The sequence below is a fragment of the Scomber japonicus genome, chromosome 6 (genome assembly GCF_027409825.1).
Source record: "Scomber japonicus isolate fScoJap1 chromosome 6, fScoJap1.pri, whole genome shotgun sequence".
Classification (NCBI taxonomy): domain Eukaryota; kingdom Metazoa; phylum Chordata; class Actinopteri; order Scombriformes; family Scombridae; genus Scomber; species Scomber japonicus.
Window position 1 is genome coordinate 35,984,032 of NC_070583.1, and position 20,895 is coordinate 36,004,926.

The 20,895-nt window shown below is 41.8% G+C and overlaps 2 protein-coding genes across 2 annotated transcripts in view; both read left to right on the forward strand.

Annotated features, from left to right (window-relative positions):
• LOC128359989 (latent-transforming growth factor beta-binding protein 4) overlaps positions 1-20,895 on the forward strand; it is a 69,384-nt gene that overhangs the window by 43,417 nt on the left and 5,072 nt on the right. Inside the window, exons 15-27 of the mRNA XM_053320304.1 lie at positions 1,997-2,110; positions 2,537-2,656; positions 2,765-2,887; positions 3,110-3,235; positions 3,519-3,641; positions 6,747-6,878; positions 8,191-8,316; positions 10,472-10,615; positions 13,625-13,930; positions 14,304-14,375; positions 15,318-15,446; positions 16,435-16,575; positions 17,052-17,204. Of these exons, the coding sequence (XP_053176279.1) occupies positions 1,997-2,110; positions 2,537-2,656; positions 2,765-2,887; positions 3,110-3,235; positions 3,519-3,641; positions 6,747-6,878; positions 8,191-8,316; positions 10,472-10,615; positions 13,625-13,930; positions 14,304-14,375; positions 15,318-15,446; positions 16,435-16,575; positions 17,052-17,204 (1,809 nt within the window). The remainder of the gene's footprint in view (positions 1-1,996; positions 2,111-2,536; positions 2,657-2,764; positions 2,888-3,109; positions 3,236-3,518; positions 3,642-6,746; positions 6,879-8,190; positions 8,317-10,471; positions 10,616-13,624; positions 13,931-14,303; positions 14,376-15,317; positions 15,447-16,434; positions 16,576-17,051; positions 17,205-20,895) is intronic.
• LOC128360954 (tripartite motif-containing protein 16-like) lies at positions 19,097-20,545 on the forward strand. Its single transcript, XM_053321513.1, has one exon. It carries the CDS (start codon positions 19,097-19,099, stop codon positions 20,543-20,545), a length of 1,449 nt encoding a protein of 482 aa, XP_053177488.1.

Consider the following 20,895-nt stretch of genomic DNA (forward strand, 5'->3'; position numbering starts at 1 on the left):
ACAGGTAACACATCTGTCTGTCTCAGTAACATCTGGACAGGTAACACATCTGTCTCAGTAACATCTGTACAGGTAACACATCTGTCTGTCTGTCTCAGTAACATCTGGACAGGTAACACATCTGTCTGTCTGTCTCAGTAACATCTGGACAGGTAACACATCTGTCTGTCTCAGTAACATCTGGACAGGTAACACATCTGTCTGCCTCAGTAACATCTGGACAGGTAACACATCTGTCTGCCACAGTAACATCTGGACAGGTAACACATCTGTCTGTCTCAGTAACATCTGTACAGGTAACACATCTGTCTCAGTAACATCTGGACAGGTAACACATCTGTCTGTCTCAGTAACATCTGGACAGATAACACATCTGTTTGTCTCAGTAACATCTGTACAGGTAACACATCTGTCTGTCTCAGTAGCATCTGGACAGATAACACATCTGTTTGTCTCAGTAACATCTGTACAGGTAACACATCTGTCTGTCTGTCTCAGTAACATCTGGACAGGTAACACATCTGTCTCAGTAACATCTGGACAGGTAACACATCTGTCTGTCTGTCTCAGTAACATCTGGACAGGTAACACATCTGTCTCAGTAACATCTGGACAGGTAACACATCTGTCTGTCTCAGTAACATCTGTACAGGTAACACATCTGTCTGTCTCAGTAACATCTGGACAGGTAACACATCTGTCTGCCTCAGTAACATCTGGACAGGTAGAACATCTGTCTGTCTCAGTCACATCTGGACAGGTAACACATCTGTCTGTCTCAGTAACATCTGGACAGGTAACACATCTGTCTGTCTCAGTAACCTCTGGACAGGTAACACATCTGTCTTTCTCAGTAGCATCTGGACAGGTAACACATCTGTCTGTCTCAGTAACATCTGGACAGGTAACACATCTGTCTGTCTCAGTAACATCTGGACAGATAACACATCTGTTTGTCTCAGTAACATCTGTACAGGTAACACATCTGTCTCAGTAACATCTGGACAGGTAACACATCTGTCTGTCTCAGTAACATCTGTACAGGTAACACATCTGTCTCAGTAACATCTGGACAGGTAACACATCTGTCCGTCTGTCTCAGTAACATCTGTACAGGTAACACATCTGTCTGTCTCAGTAACATCTGTACAGGTAGCACATCTGTCTGTCTCAGTAACATCTGGACAGGTAACACATCTGTCTGTCTCAGTAACATCTGGACAGATAACACATCTGTTTGTCTCAGTAACATCTGTACAGGTAACACATCTGTCTGTCTCAGTAACATCTGGACACACACTTGGCCTCAAACCACAGACTGTATAAAAAAAAATGGACGTAACATCCGTGACGTCACCCATTGGTTTGTGGACTGCTGCTCGTAAAGGGAGGGAGGAGGAAAGACGGAAGTAAGGAAGGAAGCGGGAAGGGAGGGAGGAAAGAAGGAATGAAAGAAAGAGGGACAGAAGGAAATACCCCGAAGACAACAGGCAGGTTAACTTTGAATGGCAGTGAAATGAAGAGCTCATTGGGGGTTGCTATGGTTACGAGGGCTGGATCTCAAGGACATTGGTCAATGAACCTGTCAATCAGGACGTAGCCACGCCCTAATGCGTACCCTGCTTTATCGTCACATATAAAATCAGGGAGGCCAAAATGTCCCAAATGAACATCATACTGCATTGAAGAAGGCTTTAAACTAGCGATTGAGACCATAAACACATTTTGAAAACGTTTACTGAGGTTAGAAATCAAGTGAGAAGTTGGTGAATTCTCCATTGACTTGTATAGAGACGGTCGCCCCCTGGTGGCCTTTTGATAGAATGCAGCTCTAAGTTACTTCCTGGTTGGCCTCATTTCAGAGGACAGGAACTCCCCGCCTGCTTCAAACATATATAACTCTCTACTTTCTGCTGACACTAGTGAGATCAAAGTTTAATATTAGCTCATTTCTTATCATTTGGAAACAAATCTGTGTTGTGGTGATCGTGTGCAGACATCGACGAGTGCCGCCAGACTTCCTGCCTCAACGGCCGCTGTGAAAACACACCTGGAAGCTACCGATGCACCTGTCACTATGGTTACAAGCTCCAGAACAACACCTGTGCAGGTAAACTAATACTACAGTATTCTAGTAGAGGTAGAATCTCACAAAGTACTTACAGATTTGAGGTACTTGTACTTTACTGTAGTATTTCCATTTGATGCTGCTTTATACTTCAGCTTTAGCTCAGATCTCAATTTTACATGTAAAACAGATTATCAATATATATTTTTTTTAATTTGTAATTTATTTATATCACTTTGTAAAGATGTTTTACTTTGATGTGTCCAAAAAAAATCCCCATTTAATTTAATTTAACTTCAGTAAAGTACATTTAACTCATAATAACTTTATTCCTGGATATTAAATGATTTCTTCTCTGGTTAGAAAATAAGTTGGTATGGGACTTTTGTGACATAAGACAATGTGTGTGTGTGTGTGTGTGTGTGTGTGTGTGCGTGCGTGTGTGTGTGTGTGTGTGTGTGTGTTCAGATGTGGATGAGTGTGCAGAGCCGTCTCAGTGTCCGGGTCAGATGTGTGTGAACACTGATGGATCGTACCGCTGTGTGTCCTGCCAACCAGGATACACACTGACCAACAGACAGTGTACAGGTACGCACACACACATACGCACACACACACACACACACACACGCACACACACATACATACACATCTCAAACAATAAACCTAACTCCCCCTCCTCCCTCTCTCCTGCAGATATAGACGAGTGTACAAATGACGTGTGTGATGCAGAGCAGGTGTGTGTGAACACGTTCGGCTCGTACAGATGTGAGTGTCTGCCCGGGTATCGAACCTCCGGCCTGGGGAGGCAGTGCAGAGGTGAGATCAGATTAAATAACTCATATAACATCAGTAACATGAAACTGAAGATCAATACTGAAGCGGATATGTTCTGATAATATTATTGTTGTTGGTGTGTGTGTGTGTGTGTGTGTGTGTGTGTGTGTGTGTGTGTGTGTGTGTGTGTGTGTGTGTGTGTGTGTGTGTGTGTGTGTGTGTGTGTGTGTGTGTGTGTGTGTGTGTGTGTGTGTGTGTCCTCAGACATTAACGAGTGTCTGGAGGGTGACTTCTGTTTCCCCAGAGGAGAGTGTATGAACACGGCGGGATCCTACACGTGTGTGTGCTCACAAGGATTCAAACTGAGCGACAACAAGACCGCCTGCCTCGGTGAGTGTGTGTCTGTGTGTGTGTGTGTGTGTGTGTCTGCCTGTTACTGTGTGTGTGTGTGTGTGTGTGTGTGTGTGTGTGTGAGGATTAATGCTGGGACTGTTCATATTGTGAAATATCAATCAATTTATTCATCCATTATTTCTGTCTTTGGTTGAACTGACTGTGTGTGTGTGTGTGTGTCTGTGTGTGTGTGTGTGTGTGTGTATGTGTGTGTGTCTGTGTGTGTGTGTCTGGGTGTGTGTGTGTGTGTGTGTGTGTGTGTGTGTGTGTGTGTGTGTAGATGTGGATGAGTGTCTGAGGTCAGGTCTGTGTGTAGATGGTCGCTGCGTGAACACTGAAGGCTCCTTCGAGTGTGAGTGTCAAACCGGCTTCACCGCCAACCCTGAGAAGACGACCTGCCTCGGTAAACTTCCTCTCCATTAATACTGCAGTACTTTTACTGTAATACTGCATACTACATCACTATAATACTGCAGTACTTTTACTGTAATACTGCATACTACATCACTATAATACTGCAGTACTTTTACTGTAATACTACATACTACATCACTCATAATACTGCAGTACTTTTACTGTAATACTGCATACTACATCACTATAATACTGCAGTACTTTTACTGTAATACTGCATACTACATCACTATAATACTGCAGTACTTTTACTGTAATACTGCATACTACATCACTATAATACTGCAGTACTTTTACTGTAATACTGCATACTACATCACTCATAATACTGCAGTACTTTTACTGTAATACTGCATACTACATCACTCATAATACTGCAGTACTTTTACTGTAATACTGCATACTACATCACTATAATACTGCAGTACTTTTACTGTAATACTGCATACTACATCACTATAATACTGCAGTACTTTTACTGTAATACTGCATACTACATCACTATAATACTGCAGTACTTTTACTGTAATACTGCATACTACATCACTCATAATACTGCAGTACTTTTACTGTAATACTGCATACTACATCACTATAATACTGCAGTACTTTTACTGTAATACTGCATACTACATCACTATAATACTGCAGTACTTTTACTGTAATACTGCATACTACATCACTATAATACTGCAGTACTTTTACTGTAATACTGCATACTACATCACTCATAATACTTGTGTACTTTTACTGTAATACTGCATACTACATCACTATAATACTGCAGTACTTTTACTGTAATACTGCATACTACATCACTATAATACCGCAGTACTTTTACTGTAATACTGCATACTACATCACTATAATACTGCAGTACTTTTACTGTAATACTGCATACTACATCACTATAATACTGCAGTACTTTTACTGTAATACTGCAGTACTACATCACTCATAACACTGCAGTACTTTTACTGTAATACTGCATACTACATCACTCATAATACTGCAGTACTTTTACTGTAATACTGCATACTACATCACTATAATACTGCAGTACTTTTACTGTAATACTGCATACTACATCACTATAATACTGCAGTACTTTTACTGTAATACTGCATACTACATCACTATAATACTGCAGTACTTTTACTGTAATACTGCATACTACATCACTATAATACTGCAGTACTTTTACTGTAATACTGCATACTACATCACTATAATACTGCAGTACTTTTACTGTAATACTGCATACTACATCACTCATAATACTGCAGTACTTTTACTGTAATACTGCATACTACATCACTCATAATACTGCAGTACTTTTACTGTAATACTGCATACTACATCACTATAATACTGCAGTACTTTTACTGTAATACTGCATACTACATCACTATAATACTGCAGTACTTTTACTGTAATACTGCATACTACATCACTCATAATACTGCAGTACTTTTACTGTAATACTGCATACTACATCACTATAATACTGCAGTACTTTTACTGTAATACTGCATACTACATCACTATAATACTGCAGTACTTTTACTGTAATACTGCATACTACATCACTATAATACTGCAGTACTTTTACTGTAATACTGCATACTACATCACTCATAATACTGCAGTACTTTTACTGTAATACTGCATACTACATCACTCATAATACTGCAGTACTTTTACTGTAATACTGCATACTACATCACTATAATACTGCAGTACTTTTACTGTAATACTGCATACTACATCACTATAATACTGCAGTACTTTTACTGTAATACTGCATACTACATCACTATAATAAAGTACTTTTACTGTAATACTACATACTACATCACTATAATACTGCAGTACTTTTACTGTAATACTGCATACTACATCACTATAATACTGCAGTACTTTTACTGTAATACTGCATACTACACCACTATAATAAAGTACTTTTACTGTAATACTACATACTACATCACTATAATACTGCAGTACTTTTACTGTAATACTGCAGTACTACATCACTATAATAAAGTACTTTTACTGTAATACTGCATACTACATCACTATAATACTGCAGTACTTTTACTGTAATACTGCATACTACATCACTATAATACTGCAGTACTTTTACTGTAATACTGCATACTACATCACTATAATACTGCAGTACTTTTACTGTAATACTGCATACTACATCACTCATAATACTGCAGTACTTTTACTGTAATACTGCATACTACATCACTCATAATACTGCAGTACTTTTACTGTAATACTGCATACTACATCACTATAATACTGCAGTACTTTTACTGTAATACTGCATACTACATCACTATAATACTGCAGTACTTTTACTGTAATACTGCATACTACATCACTCATAATACTGCAGTACTTTTACTGTAATACTGCATACTACATCACTATAATACTGCAGTACTTTTACTGTAATACTGCATACTACATCACTATAATACTGCAGTACTTTTACTGTAATACTGCATACTACATCACTATAATACTGCAGTACTTTTACTGTAATACTGCATACTACATCACTCATAATACTGCAGTACTTTTACTGTAATACTGCATACTACATCACTCATAATACTGCAGTACTTTTACTGTAATACTGCATACTACATCACTATAATACTGCAGTACTTTTACTGTAATACTGCATACTACATCACTATAATACTGCAGTACTTTTACTGTAATACTGCATACTACATCACTATAATAAAGTACTTTTACTGTAATACTACATACTACATCACTATAATACTGCAGTACTTTTACTGTAATACTGCATACTACATCACTATAATACTGCAGTACTTTTACTGTAATACTGCATACTACACCACTATAATAAAGTACTTTTACTGTAATACTACATACTACATCACTATAATACTGCAGTACTTTTACTGTAATACTGCAGTACTACATCACTATAATAAAGTACTTTTACTGTAATACTGCATACTACATCACTATAATACTGCAGTACTTTTACTGTAATACTGCAGTACTACATCACTATAATAAAGTACTTTTACTCTCTCAGATGTAGATGAGTGTGTTTCATCTGGAGGTTCAGTTTGTGGGTCAGAGCGATGTGAGAATACGATTGGTTCGTACCAATGCCTCACTTCCTGTGAGGCGGGCTACCAGGTCTCTTCGTCAGGCAGGTGTGCAGGTGAGTCTGACTGCACACACACACACACAACCAAGTAATACACACACTCTCACACACACACACACAACCAAGTAATACACACACACACACACACACTCTCACACACACACACACACACAACCAAGTAACACACATACACAACCAAGTAATACACACACACATACACAACCAAGTAACACACACACACACACAACCAAGTAACACACACATACACAACCAAGTAACACACACACACACAACCAAGTAATACACACACTCTCACTCACACACACACACAACCAAGTAATACACACACTCTCACACACACACACACACACACACACACACACACACACACACACACACACAACCAAGTAATACACACACTCTCTCTCACACACACACACAAGCACACAACCAAGAAATACACACACTCTCACACACACACACTCTCACACACACACACACACACACACACAACCAAGTAACACACACACACAACCAAGTAATACACACACACATACACAACCAAGTAATACACACACACATACACAACCAAGTATTACACACACACATACACACACACACACACACACACACACACACACACACACACAAACAAGTAATACACACACACACAACCAAGTAATACACACACTCTCACTCACACACACACACAACCAAGTAATACACACACTCTCTCACACACACACACACACCCAAGTAATACACACACACACACACACACACACACACACCCAAGTAATACACACACTCTCTCACACACACACAAGCACACAACCAAGAAATACACACACTCTCACACACAGACACTCTCACACACACACACACACACAACCAAGTAACACACACATACACACCCAAGTAATACACACACACACATACACAACCAAGTATTTCACACACATACACAACCAAGTAATACACACACACATACACAACCAAGTAATACACACACACATACACAACCAAGTAATACACACACACACACACGACCAAGTAATACACACACACACACACGACCAAGTAATACACACACACATACACACACACACACACACACACACATACACAACCAAGTAATACACACACACACACACACAACCAAGTAATACACACACACACACACACACACACACTCTCACACACACACATAACCAAGTAATACACACACACACACACAACCAAGAAATACACACACACACACAACCAAGTCATACACACACACACACAACCAAGAAATACACACACTCTCACACACACACACACACACACTCTAAGCACTGTGGTGTGTGTGTGTGTTCTCTCTCAGACGTTAACGAGTGTGTGAACCAGACGGTGTGTGGAGCTCACGCTGTGTGTCAGAACCTGGAGGGAACCTACCTGTGTGTGTGTGACCGCGGCTTCACCTCCACCGCCGACGGGAAGGCCTGCGTGGGTGAGCTGTGTTTGTCTGCTGGAAAACAAACCAGATTAAAAGAAGTGCGGTCCAGGCAGGCAGGAAGTAGAGCAGGCAGGAAGTAGAGCAAGCAGGAAGTAGAGCGAGCAGGAAGTAGAGCAGGCAGGAAGTAGAGCAAGCAGGAAGTAGAGCGAGCAGGAAGTAGAGCCAGCAGGAAGTAGAGCCAGCAGGAAGTAGAGCAGGCTCCGTCTGACTGAAGTTCATCCAGACGATCAGATGGAAACCGTCTGTTTTGACTGTTCCTTCCTTCCTTCCTTCCTTCCTTCCTTCCTTCCTTCCTTCTATCTGTGCTTCCTCTCTCCTTCTTTCTTTCTTTCCTTCTTCTCTCTTTCTTCCCTTCGTCCATCTCCGTCCCTCCTACCTTCTTTCCTTCCTTACTTTTTTCCTCCCTCCGTCTTTCCTTCCTTCTTTCCTCTGTCTTTCTTTCCTTCCTTCCTCCGTCCCTCCGACCTTCTTTCTTCCCTCCCTTCCTCCTACCTTCCTTACTTACTTCTTTCCTCCTACCTTCCGTCCTCCCTTCCTTATTTCCTTTCCTCCCTTCCTTCCGTCCTCCATCCCCCTTTCTTCCTTTTGTCGTTCCTTCCTTTCTCTCTCCTTCCTTCTTTCCTCCCTCCCTGCCTTCTTTCTTCCTTCTTTCTTTCCTTCCTTCCTTCTTTCCTCCGTCCTTCTTTCCTTCGTTCTTTCCTCTGTCCTTCTTTCCTTACTTCCTCCCTCCCTCCTACCTTCTTTCCTTCCTTACTTCTTTCCTCCGTCCTTCCTTCCTTACTTCTTTCCTCCATCCTTCCTTCCTTCCTTCTTTCCTCTGTCCTTCTTTCCTTAGTTCCTCCCTCCCTCCTACCTTCTTTCCTTCCTTACTTCTTTCCTCCGTCCTTCCTTCCTTACTTCTTTCCTCTGTCCTTCTTTCCTTCCTTCCTCCCTCCCTCCTACCTTCTTTCCTCCCTCCCTGCCTCCTTCCCTCCTACCTTCCTTCCTTACTTACTTCTTTCCTCCATCCTTCCTTCCTCCCTCCCTTCCTTCCGTCCTCCAATCTCCTTCCCTTTCTTCCTTCTGTCGTTCCTTCCTTTCTCTCTCCTTTCTTCTTTCCTCCCTCCCTGCCTTCTTTCCTTTACTCCCTTCCTTCCTTCCTTCCTTGACTCGAACACAGCAGGAGGGTTAAATGACGGTGGAGGTAATAAAGATCCGATCAGCTCGCCAACACATCTAAACAACCAGAAACACAAGAGATGATAGTTTACACGACTCGTCTCCACGGTGACGCCCATCAACTTATAAAATGTCTCAGCTGTTTATTCAAACTTTAAACCGTAACTGTTCTTTAGAGTCTGATTATTCATTTGTTCTTTAATAATCATCAACTTGTCTTTTTATTTTGGCAGAAATCACATTCAGAAAATTAAATTCACAAATACAGAAAATACTTTTTATATATTTAATATGAATGCGCCCCCTGCTGGTCAGGTGACAGCACAGCGGAGAAGCAACTGATTCTGTGTGTGTGTGTGTGTGTGTGTCTCTGTGTGTGTGTGTGTGTCTCTGTGTGTGTGTGTGTGTGTCTCTGTGTGTGTGTGTGTGTGTCTCTGTGTGTGTGTGTCTCTCTGTGTGTCTGTGTGTGTGTGTGTGTGTCTCTGTGTGTGTGTCTCTCTCTGTGTGTCTGTGTGTGTGTGTGTGTGTGTCTCTGTGTGTGTGTGTCTGTGTGTGTCGCTGTGTGTCTCTCTGTGTGTCTCTGTGTCTGTGTATGTGTGTGTGTGTCTGTGTGTGTCTGTGTCTCTGTGTGTGTGTGTGTGTGTGTGTGTGTGTCTCTGTGTGTGTGTGTCTGTCTCTCTGTGTGTCTCTCTCTCTCTCTGTGTGTGTGTGTGTCTCTGTGTGTGTGTGTGTGTGTGTGTGTGTGTCTCTGTGTGTGTCTGTGTGTCTCTCTGTGTGTGTGTGTCTCTCTCTGTGTGTGTGTGTGTGTGTGTCTCTGGGTGTGTGTGTGTGTCTCTGGGTGTGTGTGTGTGTCTCTGGGTGTGTGTGTGTGTGTCTGTGTGTGTGTGTGTCTCTGTGTGTGTGTGTGTGTGTGTGTGTGTGTGTGTGTCTGTGTCTCTGTGTGTCTCTCTGTGTGTCTCTGTGTGTGTGTGTGGGCGTGTGTGTGTCTCAGATGAGGACGAGTGTGTGACTCTGCCAGGTGTGTGTGGTTCGGCTCGCTGTGAGAACGTGGAAGGATCCTTCATGTGTGAGTGTGACAGACGAGGGGACGAGTTCGACACCGGCACCAGGACGTGTGTCAACACTGCACCACCAGGTACACACACACACACACACACACACACACACACACACACACACACAAAGCATGGGAAAGAAATGTTTTATCAGTTCATTAACCATCAAACAGCTAATGTCAGTAAATATCTACAACTTACATTAGATATTTTTTTGGTCTGTTCTTGTCATCTTCTTTATTATCTAGGGCTGTCAAACGATTAATTTTTTTAATCGAGATTAATCGCAGTTTCCATAGTTAATCACGATTAATGGCGTTTTGAATGTCATGTTTAAAATCCTGTTATTTTCCATTTGAAGGCAGTTTTAAGCCCATAATGTAAAGCATTTCTTACCAGAGTGTCTTAACTGGGAATCAATCACGGCTCTGCTGCGACTCCCACACTCCAAAATGGTCCTTTGGTGGAGCTGAGGCTCGCTTGGCTGCACCTGGGTGTTTAGCGTGGAGGTGCTAACTCAAACTCCACGTACTCCGGTGGTAGTTAAACTCCGTTTGACACAGGTTGCATTTTACTTTTGACTTGTCAACTGAAGCGTCTGGAAGTGTTTTAAAGTTAAACAAGCCGTTCAAAAGTCCAGTAGCTCTCTTACTTTCCATCAGCGCGGTAGGTTTACTGCAGGAGGCCACTTCAAAGCATAGCGCTACAGCTAGAGGAGCCGTCTACGGGGGAGTAGAAGGGACAAAAAGGCTTGCAACATTAAAATGAGATTTAAAAAAATTAATGCATTATGGATTGCTTTAATCTAATCGCGATTAACGCGTTAACGCTGATAGCCCTAGTTTATATATATGTATAGAAATGTGTGTTCGGCTGCTCTCTGTGATCTTCTCTCTGTTTTAAAGCAGCTTTAGATTTCACTTTTATTTACACGTGTTTCTGTTTCTGTCAGAAAACTGAACGAGTGTGAGAAGCAGCTCATAAACCGACATCAGCGTCTGACTAAAATCAAGAGACCTCAGATTAATGACGAACATCTCTGCTGCGTATTAGTTGTTTTATTGATGAGAGAAGATATAAAGTCCAGCTGGTGTTGTGTGTCATTGTTTCTCTAAAGTTTTATAAGGTTTACTAAAGCACGAAAAGTTCAGCTTGGGGTTTTTAAATCACCTTTTTACTGCCGACAGGAGAAATAAAAAAACAGCGTTGTGTTCAAGTACCGTCGGGAAAAAACAAACTCTACAGATAAATGAAGAACTCTTAATAATGATGTTTGTGAATTTTAGGGTTTGATATTTTTCACTGTGACGTTTTATCCTCTTGTTTAATCTCTCTGTCGTAGTTTAACGATGCATTTCATGTTTGAATTGGAAGGACGGATGAAAGAAAGAAAGATGGAAGGAAGAAAGAAAGAAAGAAAAGAGGACAGGAAGGAAAGATGAAAGAAAGAAATAAAACAAAAGAAGGAAGGGAAATGAGACAGGAAGGAAAGATGAAAGAAAGAAAGAAGGAAAAGAAGACAGGAAAAAGGAAGGGAAGATGGATGGAAGGAAAGATGAAAGAAAGAAAGAAAGAAAGAAAGAAGGAAAAGAGCACAGAAAGGAAAGATGGAAGAAAATAAGAAAAGAAGGAAGGAAAATGAGACAGAAAAGAAGGAAGGAAAATGAGACAGGAAAGAAGAAAGGAAGGAAAGATGGAAGAAAGAAAGAAAAAAAAGAAAAGAAGGAAGGAAAATGAGTCAGGAAGGAAAAGAGGAAAGGAAGGAAAGATGAAAGAAAGAAAGAAGGGAAAGATGGTAGAAAGAAAGAAAGGAAAGAAGGAAGGGAAAGGAGACAGAATGGAAAGATGGAAGGAAGGAAAGAAGGAAAAGAAGAAAGAAAGATGGAAAAGAGCACAGAAAGGAAAAATGGAAGAAAATAAGAAAAGAAGGAAGGAAAATGAGACTGGAAATAAGAAAGGAAGGAAAGATGGAAGAAAGAAAGGAAGGAAAGATGGAAGAAAGAAAGAAGGAAAAGAAGACAGGAAAAAGGAAGGAAAGATTGAAGGAAGGAAAGTAGGAAATAAAGAAGGAAAGATTGAAGGAAGAAAAGAAGGAAGGAAAATGAGACAGGAAGGAAAGATGAAAGAAAGAAATAAAAGAAAAGAATGAAGGAAAATGAGACAGGAAGGAAAGATGAAAGAAAGAAAGAAGGAAAAGAAGACAGGGACAAAGGAAAGAAAGATGGAAGGAAGGAAAGATGAAAGAAAGAAAGAAGGAAAAGAGGACAGGAAGGAAAGATGGAAGAAAAAAAGAAAAGAAGGAAGGAAAATGAGACAGGAAGGAAGAAAGGAAGGAAGAAAAGATGAAAGAAGGAAAAGAAGACAGGAAAAAGGAAAGATGGTAGAAAGAAAGGAAGAAAAGAAGGAAGGAAAAGTAGACAGAATGGAAAAATGGAAGGAAGGAAAGTAGGAAAGAAAGAAGGAAAGATGGTAGGAAGAAAGGAAGGAAAGAAGGAAGGAAAAAGAGACAGAATGGAAAGATGGAAGGAAGGAAAGATGGTAGAAAGGAATGAAGGAAGGAAAAGGAGACAGAATGGAAGGAAGGAAAGATGGTAGAAAGGAAGGAAGGAAGGAAGGAAAAGGAGACAGGATCGAAGGATGGAAGGTAGGAAAGAAGGAAAAGAAGACAGGAAAAAGGAAAGAAAGATGGAAGGAAGGAAAGAAGGAAAGATGGTAGAAAGGAAGGAAGGAAGGAAGGAAAAGGAGACAGGATCGAAGGATGGAAGGTAGGAAAGGAGGAAAAGAAGACAGGAAAAAGGAAAGAAGGAAAGATGGTAGAAAGGAAGGAAGGAAGGAAAAGGAGACAGAATGGAAGGAAGGAAAGAAGGAAAGATGGTAGAATGGAAGGAAGGAAGGAAAAGGAGACAGAACGGAAAGATGGAAGGAAGGAAGGAAGGAAAAGGAGACAGGATCGAAGGATGGAAGGATGGAAGGTAGGAAGGAAAGAAAGAAAGATGGAAGGAAGGACAGGAAGGAAAGTGGGCCATATTGGACCCCCTCTGCGGTCCTCTTCTGGCCCCCGTGCCTCATTTTTGCCCTCCTTGTGCCAGATTCATTTCAAGCTGTCCCCGACTACCCCCCCGACTACCGCCCCGACTACCGCCCCGTCCCGCCCCCCGACCGCCCCCCCGTCCACCCGCCGCCCCCCTCCTCCTCCTTCCCGGTCAGCGTGGTGGACCTGCCCCCCCTCCCCCCCCCGCAGCCCGGAGAGCTGAGGGAGTGCTACTACAACCTGGCGGAGAGAGGAACCTGCAGCCTGCTGGCCACCAACACCAGCCAGCAGGAGTGCTGCTGCACGGTGGGAGAGGCCTGGGGGATGGGCTGCCAGTACCACACCTGCCCCCCCCCACAAACAGGTAATACACTACACCTGCCCCCCCCCCACAAACAGGTAATATACAACACCTGCCCCCCCCACAAACACACACACAGGTAATACACACCACCTGCCTCCTCACACTCACACACAGGTAACTACCGCATCTGCCCCCCCCCCATAAACAGGTAACTACCACACCTGCCCCCCCCCACACACACAGGTAATACACTACACCTGCCCCCCCCCCCCCCACACACACACACAGAGGTAACTACCACACCGGCCCACCCACACACACAGGTAATACACTACACCTGCCCCCCCCCATGTCTTCCATCTAATCTCAGAAGGACTGAGACGTTTCTCAGTTTATTATCCGACAAAAACTGTGCCTGTTTGTTTGTTTGCAGCCGAGTTTCGGTCTCTGTGTCCCAGTGGGAAAGGATATCTGACCACAGTGGGAGGTGCCTTCAGCTACCGAGGTACACACACACACACACACACACACACACACCCTGCCTGCCTGCCTGCCACACACGTCCAAACTGACACATGCAAATCACGACTAAAGACTTTTTTCTAGGGCTGTCAAACAATTAATTTTTTAATCGAGATTAATCGCAGTTTCCATAGTTAATCACGATTAATGGCGTTTTGAATTGCATGTTTGAAATCCTGTTATTTTCCATTTGAAGGCAGTTTTAAGCCCATAATGTAAAGCATTTCTTACCAGAGTGTCTTAACTGGGAATCAATCACGGCTCTGCTGCGACTCCCACACTCCAAAATGGTCCTTTGGTGGAGCTGAGGCTGGCTTGGCTGCACCTGGGTGTTTAGCGTGGAGGTGCTAACTCAAACTCCACGTACTCCGGTGGTAGTTAAACTCCGTTTGACACAGGTTGCATTTTACTTTTGACTTGTCAACTGAAGCGTCTGGAAGTGTTTTAAAGTTAAACAAGCCGTTCAAAAGTCCAGTAGCTCTCTTACTTTCCATCAGCGCGGTAGGTTTACTGCAGGAGGCCACTTCAAAGCATAGCGCTACAGCTAGAGGAGCCGTCTACGGGGGAGGAGAAGGGACAAAAAGGCTTGCAACATTAAAATGAGATTTAAAAAATAACGCGTTATGGATTGCATTAATCTAATCGCGATTAACGTGTAACGCTGACAGCCCTACTTTTTTCTGTTTCTTGCTTTTTCATTGAATCCAAATAAGAGAATCAGTCAAATACTCATCCAGTTGATATCTGAGATCTGTGACGTCACTGAAATGAAGAAACAAACCGGCAGTTTATCCAGATGTTGAAATGAACAGTTTGAGTCGGTTTTATCTCTTTAAAATGATCTAACCTGGAAGTTTGAGGCAAGTGTTGTAATAAAGTTGAATTTAAAGTAGTTTTAAATATGTAAATGTGTATTTTCTTCCAGATGTGGACGAGTGTAAGCGTTTCTATCCAGAGGTTTGTAAGAACGGCGTGTGTGTTAATAACATCCCCGGATACAGCTGCTACTGCCCCAATGGATACGTCTATAACAGCACACTGCTGGAGTGTGTGGGTACGTGACACACACACAGTAACACACATACACAGTAACACACATACACACACACACAGTAACACACACACACACACAGTAACACACACACACACAGAGTCAGATAACACACACACACACAGTAACATACCCACACACACACACAACCAAATAACACACTCACACATGCACACACATACTCGTTTTTACTACCTTGTGGGGACCCCTGACTGGCTGGAGCCTTGTGGGGTCCAGCCTTTCTAAAGGGTCTAGAGACGTAATTTTATCTGCTAAATTCATCATAATTCAGTTTGAACAATAAATGACTTGAAATATAAATAACTCACATAAATTTGAAACCTGAATTTTGCCCCTCCCCCATGGCGACCCGTAATGCTAACGTCTATTAGCATACAATTACCATCACTGTTGGCCACGGAACAATTCATGACAAGTATTTGAACACATGTTGGATTGAAACCCTAACCATTAACACTGCATCTAATAATCCAGTTAGCCAGGGGGCTAATCGCTAAGCTAATATGCTAATACAAAGCTAATATGCTAAAAAAACACACTTTGTCAGGAAAAGGTTCCCACCGGGGAAATTCACACACTGCAGTACCGTGTGTGACCTCTGGGGTTCACACAAAGTCAGAGAAATCCTGCTCTGTGGGGACCAGGCCTATCAGGAGGCTGTTAGCTATTGAGTCCAATGCTCGTGCCCGATGGGGACCCGGAGTCGGTCCCCACGGGGTGAGTGATATGTCAGGTTGCGGTCCCCACCAGGATAGAAAAACAAACACACTGAGATACAACCTAATAACACACACACACACAATGAGACTATGAAATACATACAACTATCCCAAACTTTGTGACTGTATAGTGTCTCTCTCTCTCTCTCTCTCTCTCTCTCTCTCTCTCTCTCTGTCTCTCTCTCTCTCTCTCTGTCTCTCTCTCTCTGTCTCTCTCTCTCTCTCTCTCTCTCTCTCTCTCTCTCTCTCAGATCATGATGAGTGTGAGGAGGAGAGTTGTGTAGGAGGAGTGTGTGTGAACACAGTTGGTTCGTATTACTGCAGCTGTCCTCCTCATCTGGTTCTCGACGACACACAACGAAACTGTGTCAACTCCTCCCACCTCACTGTGGGTAAGACACCTCCCTCCATCCTTTCATCCCTCCATCCCTCCATCCTTTCATCCCTCCATCCCTCCGTCCTCATCTTCTTCTTCATGTCTTCTGCTCCTCCTCTTCCTCTCCTCCTCTGCTTTAATAGTTTGTCGCCTCCTTCTTTTGTCTCTTTATCATTTATCTTCCACTTTTTTTATTTACCTGGATCACATTATTAAATTATCCATTTTACGGCACGTCAAACTTTCAGTATTTGTACAGTTGAAAGAACTGAGATATAACATGATCATTTGTGAGTTTTAGAGGAGGTGTTGGGTGGATTTTGTTACTTTTGGACAGAGGCAGGCCAGCTTTATATGTAATAATTAATACACCTAACTTTCAGTATTAAGACTCCTTTAAAAATGCATCAACCATGTAGTTTTATTAGTTAAATCTGTGTTGTATAGCTGAAGTAGGAGCTGATTAGTGTGGTTATTGATGGCCTCCTGCAGATGAGAACCAGTCACTCTGCTGGCAGCACGTCAACGCAGACCTCATGTGTCAGAGTCCGCTGATCGGAGGTCATGTCACCTTCACGGACTGCTGCTGTCTGTATGGGGAGGGCTGGGGGTTGGAGTGTGCTCTGTGCCCACCCCCCGACACCGGTAAGTAAAACACACACACACACACACGTAGTAAACATTAGTGTGTAGTCATGTCTCCTCGGCTTGTTTCCCTCTAAACTTCTCACATGGTCTCATTTCAAAGATTAGAGAAAACGTCCAACAACTGAAAACACATTTGTGTATCAGAACTTTGTTTTTTTCTTCTTTCCCATTAATCATCTCAGCAGCCCTCACATTTATCTGCTGACCCTTTGGAGGGGCCCCACCCCTAGCTTGGGAACCACTGGACTAAACTAGCTAACTGTATATAAAGTAGTGTAAACTAGCTAACTGTATATAACGTAGTATAAACTAGCTAACTGTATATAAAGTAGTGTAAACTAGCTAACTGTATATAAAGTAGCGTAAATTAGCTAACTGTATATAAAGTAGTGTAAACTAGCTAACTGTATATAACGTAGTATAAACTAGCTAACTGTATATAAAGTAGCGTAAACTAGCTAACTGTATATAAAGTAGCGTAAATTAGCTAACTGTATATAAAATAGCGTAAACTAGCTAACTGTATATAAAGTAGTATAAACTAGCTAACTGTATATAAAGTAGTGTAAACTAGCTAACTGTATATAACGTAGTATAAACTAGCTAACTGTATATAAAGTAGCGTAAACTAGCTAACTGTATATAAAGTAGCGTAAATTAGCTAACTGTATATAAAATAGCGTAAACTAGCTAACTGTATATAAAGTAGTATAAACTAGCTAACTGTATATAAAGTAGTATAAACTAGCTAACTGTATATAAAGTAGTATAAACTAGCTAACTGTATATAAAGTAGTATAAACTAGCTAACTGTATATAAAGTAGCGTAAACTAGCTAACTGTATATAAAGTAGTATAAACTAGCTAACTGTATATAAAGTAGCGTAAACTAGCTAACTGTGTATAAAGTAGTATAAACTAGCTAACTGTATATAAAGTAGTATAAACTAGCTAACCGTATATAAAGTAGTATAAACTAGCTAACTATATAAAGTAGTATAAACTAGCTAACTGTATAAAGTAGTGTAAGCTAGCTAACTATATATAAAGTAGTATAAACTAGCTAACTGTATATAAAGTAGTATAAACTAGCTAACTGTATATAAAGTAGTGTAAACTAGCTAACTGTATATAAAGTAGTATAAACTAGCTCCACCTCCAGCAGCTACAACAGTAACATGCTGCTCTAACACTGATGCTTCACTATTAATAATCTAATGATGTCATACATAATATATCACTACTTTTACTGTAATACTGCATACTACATCACTATAATACTGCAGTACTTTTACTGTAATACTGCATACTACATCACTATAATACTGCAGTACTTTTACTGTAGCCTAATACTGCATACTACATCACTATAATACTGCAGTACTTTTACTGTAGCCTAATACTGCATACTACATCACTATAATACTGCAGTACTTTTACTGTAATACTGCATACTACATCACTATAATACTGCAGTACTTTAACAGAGACTGTAAATGAAGAAATACAGGTGTTTCCTTCCTTCAGAGCTACAGTTTGTAGATGGGTGTAACCAACATGTGACTCAGCACAGAGCTGTCAGGCTGCATTCACTGCAGGATCACATGATCAGATCAGTTCAGACCTGTTTCATTTATCAGAAAGTGAAGCTCAGACAGTCGTTGCCTCTGAGAGCTGAAATGGCGCAGAGAGATCAGCTGGACCGAGACTCAATCAGCTGTGTGATCTGTCTGGATCTACTGAAGGATCCGGTGACTATTCCCTGTGGACACAACTACTGTATGAACTGTATTAAAGGATTCTGGGATGGAGAGGATCAGAGGAAGATCTACAGCTGCCCTCAGTGCAGAGAGGCCTTCACACCGAGGCCTGTCCTGAAGAAAAACACCATGTTAGCAGCTTTAGTGGAGCAGCTGAAGAAGACTGGACTCCAAGCTGCTCCTGCTTATCACTGCTATGCTGGACCTGAAGATGTGGCCTGTGATTTCTGCACTGGGAGGAAGCTGAAAGCCTTCAAGTCCTGTCTGGTGTGTCTGGCCTCTTACTGTGAGAATCACCTCCAACCTCATTATGATGTAGCTCCATTAAAGAAACACAAGCTGGTGGAGCCCTCCAAGACGCTCCAGGAGAACATCTGCTCTCGTCATGATGAGGTGATGAAGATATTCTGCCGTACAGATAAGAAGAGTATCTGTTATCTGTGCACTATGGATGATCATAAAGGCCACGACACAGTCCCAGCTGCAGCAGAAAGGACTGAGAGGCAGAGAGAGCTCGAGGTGAGTCGACTAAACATCCAGCAGAGAATCCAGGACAGAGAGAAAGATGTGAAGCTGCTTCAACAGGAGGTGGAGGCCGTCAGTCGCTCTGCTGATAAAGCAGTGGAGGACAGTGAGAAGATCTTCACTCAGCTGATCCGTCTTCTCCAGAAAAGAAGCTCTGATGTGAAGCAGCAGATCAGATCCCAGCAGGAAACTGGAGTGAGTGGAGTCAAAGAGCTTCAGGAGAAGCTGCAGCAGGAGATCACTGAGCTGAAGAGGAAAGACGCTGAACTGAAGCAGCTCTCACACACAGAGGATCACAACCAGTTTCTACACAACTACCCCTCAGTGTCACAACTCAGTGAACCTACAGACTCATCCAGCATCAATATCCGTCCTCTCAGATACTTTGAGGATGTGACAGCAGCTGTGTCAGAGCTCAGAGATAAACTACAGGACATCCTGAGGGACAAATGGACAAACATCTCACTGACAGTGACTGAATTGGAAGTTTTACTGTCAGAACCAGAACCCAAGACCAGAGCTGAGTTCTTAAAATATTCACGTGAAATCACTCTGGATCCAAACACAGCAAACACACGGCTGTTATTATCTGAGGGGAACACAAAAGTAGAATGGACGTTAGAACAACAGCCTTATTCTAGTCACACAAAGAGATACACTGGTGATTGGCAGGTCCTGAGTAGAGAGAGTCTGACTGGACGTTGTTACTGGGAGGTGGAGTGGAGAGGAGGAAGAGTTGAGGTAGCAGTGGCGTACAAGAATATCAGCAGAGACGGACGTGAATCTCGATTTGGACTCAATGACAAATCTTGGTGTTTATATTGTTACCCTAACAGTTATGAATTTCAGTTCAATCACATTAGAACTCCCGTCTCAGGTCCTCGTTCCTCCAGAGTCGGAGTGTACCTGGATCACAGAGCAGGTATTCTGTCCTTCTACAGCGTCTCTGAAACCATGACTCTCCTCCACAGAGTCCAGACCACATTCACTCAGCCTCTCTATGCTGGACTTTATGTTTGTAGATCTACAGTTGAGTTGTGTAAAGTGAAATAGACAGAAGTCATTTCAGACTTCATGTGTCAGATGTTGTAATTCTTCATGTTTTTGTCTCCATGTTTCTGAGCTGCTCAGAGATCAGCTGACATGCTAATAGTGATATTCAACACTTGGTTTACTTTATGTATGTGTCGTTTATATGTTCAGTTTCTTTAAATGTGACTTTTTCCTGTGTGTTTTTATCCATGGAGGCTCTCACTGCTCATCACCATGTTTTTAACCTTCACTGACATTTCTTCAGATGAAAATGTGAACTTCTCTTTGTTCTAAATGTTAGTTTCATGTTTGTATTGATGTATTTGTGTCTGTTGTTTCTTAAACAGAGAAAACAGCAGAACTTCCTTCAT